Source organism: Phytophthora infestans, genomic scaffold, assembly GCF_000142945.1.
Source record: "Phytophthora infestans T30-4 supercont1.40 genomic scaffold, whole genome shotgun sequence".
Classification (NCBI taxonomy): Eukaryota; Oomycota; class Peronosporomycetes; order Peronosporales; family Peronosporaceae; genus Phytophthora; species Phytophthora infestans.
In genome coordinates this window covers 923665-929654 of record NW_003303719.1, presented here as the reverse complement: position 1 = coordinate 929654, position 5990 = coordinate 923665, and the positions used below count along the sequence as shown (strand labels likewise).

Below are 5990 nucleotides of genomic sequence, written 5' to 3'. Positions count from 1 at the left end.
GGGCGGCTCGACGAGCAATGCGCGGAGTGCGTACACGGCCAAGGAGGCACTGACATGACGCGACAACTAGTGAGAAACCGGCTAGCGCTGAGCGTGAACATGACGGCGAGACAGCCTCCATATCTCTTGACGAACCTGCAACCAAGAAGGCGAGAAGTAGTGAGCAACCAGACGAGGGTAGACAGTCTTCGCCAGCTCGTGACACTTCGCCTAAACGCAAGGAAGTTGCCGAGGCTTCATCACCACGGAAAAAGGAGGCAAAAGCGAGCACGGAGGACGCTATTGCCGCTGCTAGAGCACGTTTCTTGGCTCGAAAGGCGCAACGCAAAAGCTAAAGAGTTGCATGCAACAAATTTGCGAAACATGGGATGACACTGAAAACATTTTGTGTTGAAGGTTGAAGATACTATTGTCAGTTTCATTCGAATTTGTGAGAATAGCCTGAATCGAATCGTTTAGGCGAATCGATTTCGAATCGATTCGTGCTATTTTTAGCCAGTCAGAAGGCTCCAAACGCCCGCCACTCATACCGGCAATGGCAAGCATACAGCAGGCAGTCAATGGGCGTCACGCGTCCAGAAACACCATCATGCACGCCCTGTACGGCTACTTCTACCTGGGCTTGTCGAAACACCGGCTGGCAACGATCTACCACAAGCACATTAACACCATCTCGAACTGGATTCAACGCTTCGAGGCTGACAACGACTACGAGCGCCGCGCTACAAAGCAGACCGGTCGGCTCACAGCAGAACAGCGGGAGTGGTTGCTAGACTTCTACACGATGCACCCGGTTGCATTTCTCGATGAAGCGAAGGCTGCGTTTGAGCAACAGTTCGCACGCTTCATTTCGATCTCAACGGTGTGGAGGGCCTTACATCAGCATGGGCTCACATGGAAGGTTCTCGAACGACGTGCGATGAACATCAAGATCAACGATATTGTGCGCTTCACGCTGGAGCTGAGCACGATTAAGTGGTGTCAAATGAACATTCAGTTCCTCGACGAAGTCAGCTTTGACAACAGGGGCATGCTGCGTTCGCGAGGCTACTGTTTGAAAGGAAAGAAGCTCGCGTTTCGTGGAGAGTTTAATAGGAAAGCTCGGGTTTCCTTGCTGTGTTTCTTATCTGTGGATGGGCTCGTGGAAACATTTCACACGGATGGAACGTTTGACCGATCTAAGTTTATTGAGTGCTGCCGTGCACATGCGCATTCGGAAAAGACTGTACACCAGTATCCAGGAAGCGGCTCCGTGTGGATTATGGATGGTGCCAAGATCCATTGTCACCCCGACATCGTCTACTATCTGCGGTCACTGGGGATCATTCCCATTTTTCTTCCGGCGTATTGTCCATTTTACAATCCGATCGAGTATCTATTTGGCTTGATCAAGAAAGCATTCAAGCGGCAGTACGTCGAAGGGTCCAAGCAAAGTCAAGCTGTACTCATTGCAAATGTACTTCAGCAGTTCCAAGATTTCGACATGACGAATATTTTTGAGCACTGTGGGTGGAGTCTGACCGGCGAGTTTGACCCGACCTCGGCCCTGGGGGATGAGTACGTGAACATATCGCGAGCTGGGCAATTTGGCGTGGACGAATTGCTGGAGTTCTCCGAGCGCGGAGATCCTGATGATGACAATACGTGCTCAAGTGATGACTTCTAAGTTAGTGTTCTGGGAAATGCGTGCTTATTTGGGGTTTGAGTTTAGTGGTACTTGAAAGCAAGAGTCACTCATGGTCGATGTCCTCCTGATTTGGAATGGCGGCTAACACGGACGAGACCTCCGTACTATCTGGTTGTATAACCACGTCCTCACCCATGGCCTCGATAACATCCAAATGGTTCTCCAGCATTTGGTTCATGGAAACGATGGCAGTCTGCAGCACTTGAACTGTTTGCTCGAAGTGCTGAATCTTTGTCTGCATGCCCTGTACGACTTTCTTTGCCATCTTTACGCTGCGCTGCACACGCTGTAAGTGCTGTTCGCTTGAATTTGACGCAGGCCTGAACTGCGTCACTAGATTTGGTGGCGGGCCCTTGGCAATTTCTTGCTCGTGCTGAGGCCTGGGTTTCTTGAGAACGAGTGCGGCCCACAGGCGCCACGACATATCTTGTGCACTAAACGTAGCACCCCATTTCTCCTTCAGAGTAGTGATCATGCGTTGATGGAGCTCTTCTGTTGCAGCACCCCCACGATCGATAGCAGCCGGACCGATGCACTGATCTTCAAAGTCTGCAAACTGGCCAACGGTGGATATCTCATTACCGTACTTGTAAACAGAGAGAATGGCGGGTTCCTCCTTGTGTTTCCGCAAATATTTACGATCTTTAGCACTTGTCCACGGGTTCAGCACCTTGCCGTTCATCTTCAAAGAAGTGTACTTCTCAAACATCACAATTGCTGGTTCATGCTCATCAACCGTCCAGACTGGAGGTGCCCCAGTCGGAATAGCTAGTGGCTTTAACTCGCGCTGGATGATGCCCCAAAGCATGTTTTTCACCTCATCCCATGTGTCACTTTGAACCGCGTGTGTGCCCATCCGCAATCCCGATGTCAGACGCTGATTGACAGTGTTCTTCAACCGTACATCGATTGAGAGCTCGATCAACGGATCGTGCGAAGAAAGCGTCTCACGCTGCTGCTCAAGACGCGGGCTTCGCCTCTGGTAGGGTGAGGAACCCATCTCACGCTGATGTTGAAGATGGGGGCTTCGCCTCTGGTACGACGAGGACGCCACCTCTTGCTGTTGTTGAAGACACGGACTACGCCTCTGGTACGGTGAGGGGCGTGGACTCGGACCTAGAGCTACTCGCTCATGACTGGGATTGCTGTCGTCGAGCAATACCCGTCGAGGAGAGCTGCGCCGGACCGGGGTTGTCAGGCTCATTGCCGAAGAAATACAAAGTGATGCAGGTAAACTCTGATTGATTAATAATGACAGCAAATCGATTCGAAAAACGCCATTTTTTCCTCCTGGTTCTACAAATTATAGCGGAAACGACAATATTTATCTAACTGTATTTTCATTTTAAAATGCCTACATATGAGTAAATAAATATCAAACGTTTTGCCGATGCAAGTCGAAATTAATGCACCGACTGTGTCAAGTGTTGTAGGCCCAGCAGTGATGTAGCCGCCAGCAGCTCAAGATCTTTTAGCTGCGGCGCCGTGTTCTCGTCGCGTGAGCTGTTGCTCTTTAAGCGCTTGTTCTTCGTACGCTTGCAATCATCATGGGAGGTTATAGAAGCTGTAGAAGGCGAGGAATTATCCCGCATGGCCGACCACGAGCGCTTACGAGGCGAACTCGATGGGCTCGGCGCAGGAGAAGGCAATACCAGCTGGTGGAGGTTGGCTGGCACGTCCAGTTTGTTGCCACGCGGGCCGCCACGTCCTGTTGACAGGAATTTCTTAACTTCAACTCCAGATTGACGCAACACAGGCTGCCAGAGGCGCTTCCGGGCGTTAGTAAACCAGTTCGAGAGCTGTTTGACTTCAATGCCAGCCTCGTTAGCCAGTTCCTCCTTCTCCTCCTCACTTGGGTACGGGTGGGCGAAGTGTTCGGGTGAGAACATCCAGGCCTTGAGGACGTTTTTGGCTTCAGGGTGTAGTGTGCCTCGACGCGTACCCTTTTTACGTCTCTGTGTCTTCTCTACTACGGGTTGTTCACTCTCCTCTTCGTCTGCACTACTAGTGGCAACTGTGGCACCCTCGAGCTCGTATGAAGGGCTGGAGAACGATGGCAGACGCAACTCGCGGCTGGGCGCACGCTGCGCAGAGATGGCGAACTGCAGACCTGGCAGCGGGTTCTTGGCCGGGTTGGGCGATGTGATAGGTGCTGACTTGCCTGTCAGCACGGGTGAGGCCATGGCCAGCGCCATGGTGGGATCCTCACTAGGATCCGTGGGCGACAGACACAACTGCGCCGACTTCTTGGCCGCCTGTTGCTTCTCGGGCGTGTTCGTGGCGGTCAGAAGGCGCATGGCCACAAGACGCGCGTGACTCGGTGGTTCCATTGCGGTGTGAAGGTAAATTTGTGTTGCTTGGTGACTCGAATAGACTTGCGAATGACGCGGCAACTTTGAGAATGAGAACCAAGCGTCAATGCGTCACAAGTTGCCTTTTTTGTATGGGCTTGACTATTGACGACACGCACAAATCGAGCAAGCCAATCAGCGCGCAGCGTGCGACGCGGCGTTAAAATGCGGGACAAGTGGACGTCGCCTCTCCTGGTAGCGTTCGGCTCCTTATGGGCTTCACGCGATGGGTTCAACGCCGTGACGGGGAGGGATGACCTGCTGTAATGAGTCGGTTGTGCGGTCGTGGATACTTTATTCCCTTTCAAATAATTTGAAATGGATGCGCAGTTCGGCTTGATGGGCGTCGCTCGGTGAAGAACTCGTTCTAGCTGGTGTGGCGCGTTGCGGATTGCAAAGTGAAAGGTAGCGTCTGAGGCCCATGAGGTGTCAGTTTCTCTCCTGGCGCCAGGCACCGAAAGGCGAGCGACACCTGGGCAGATCTGCACGTCTCTTGGCGATGCCGCGACAAGAAGCCACATTGGAACTGGCCCTTTTTTACTTCATAACGGCTCAAAAAGGGTCTTCTGCTCAAATTTTTGCTTCTTCAAGCGGAAGTGTCCCGACAGAAAATCTCGAAAAATAGAGACAATCCAATTGATTTACCCAGTTTTGACCTGGATCGGCAAAAAATGGGTCCGATCTTGATGTGCACCGGATGATGGTCATCTGGCGAGTTGGTTTCTCAGCGAGTGCCGATGGCGTGTCAAATTGGCTCGAGTCAGCGCACAACGCTGCGAAGAGACGGAAATCTTTCCACGCGCGTGAGGCGGAGACTCGCAGCGCGATGGAGGGGCGCTGTCCTTTTGACAAGCAACCACGCCTATCATGAAGCCTCCGCCGGCTTTAGGCCGTTACGGCAGCAGCGGTTGAAAGATGCCAATCAAGCGGCCCCTTGCCACGCACGAGCGTCCCTCTAGGCCAAAACGGACGAGTAGTGAAAGGGCGGCGACGACTAGCCGATCTTATTGACGGGCCGTTACATGTACATGATCACCTTGATCGGCTTCAGGTCCTGCCTAAGCCTGCTAAGTGGATACGTGACAGCATGAAGTCCATCAAACCTTTCCCCTTCGGACTTTGACGGTTCGACGTGACGGACGGAAACAGACCCGAGCAAAGCTCGATTTGCCTATCCTGATCATGAGTGACATGTCCCGGTATCCTTCTTGTCGCCGTTCTCGACGACCGCGCAGCGCATTCCGCATCGCGACCACTACAACGTTTTTTAAGGCAACTTCTTCCTCACCTAAATGTGACACTTAAGCCTAGCGCTCGTCGGTCAGGCAGCAGCGTTTCAATTGCCCCGCATTTTTTCGCCTATCAACGGTCGACTCAGTTGCCACTGGCAACTTGCCAGCTCGCACTTGCATGCCACGTAGCCGCTCTGCTTACTTCAACCTCCCTGCACAGCACATGATCCACAGGCACAACGTCCACTTCAATGATAAGCATGGCTAGCTTGCTGTCGCACCCAAACTTCTGGGCTCTATAGCTTCAGCGAGCCACACATTAGCGTGTGTAAGTACATGTATAGGAGATCTCACGCTTTCGTGGATTTTCGACCCAAAAGGCTGGAAAGTGAGGCCGTGTGAGTTTCGACGCCATGAACGCAACGTGCATCACGCTACCTCGTGGCAAACTTTGAGCACCAGGATTTGTTTCTCTTATCGCGGACAAGACAATACGTAACAAGGCGACGTCGTCTACTGTACATGTACACCCTTCGCATTGCCATTTTGTCTGCAATATATGCGATCGCTTGAGATGGTGCTTCTCGTTTGCACGAAAACTCGTGGAGTGTACAGCGTTGCGGGTACTGAGTACTCCTTCTGCGACCTTACATTTCGACAAGATATCATCCGTGCTCATCGAGCAATTCGTCACGTAGCTACGTACACGTACCGGCACAT

General features: G+C 52.3%; 1 protein-coding gene across 1 annotated transcript; it reads right to left on the bottom strand.

Annotated features, from left to right (window-relative positions):
* Nucleotides 1-3090: 3090 nt before the first annotated feature.
* Nucleotides 3091-4017, bottom strand: PITG_15721 (uncharacterized protein; the record flags this gene model as incomplete). Its single annotated transcript, XM_002897949.1, has 1 exon — nucleotides 3091-4017. One exon carries the CDS (start codon nucleotides 4015-4017, stop codon nucleotides 3091-3093), a length of 927 nt encoding a protein of 308 aa, XP_002897995.1.
* Between the last annotated feature and the right edge of the window lie 1973 nt (nucleotides 4018-5990).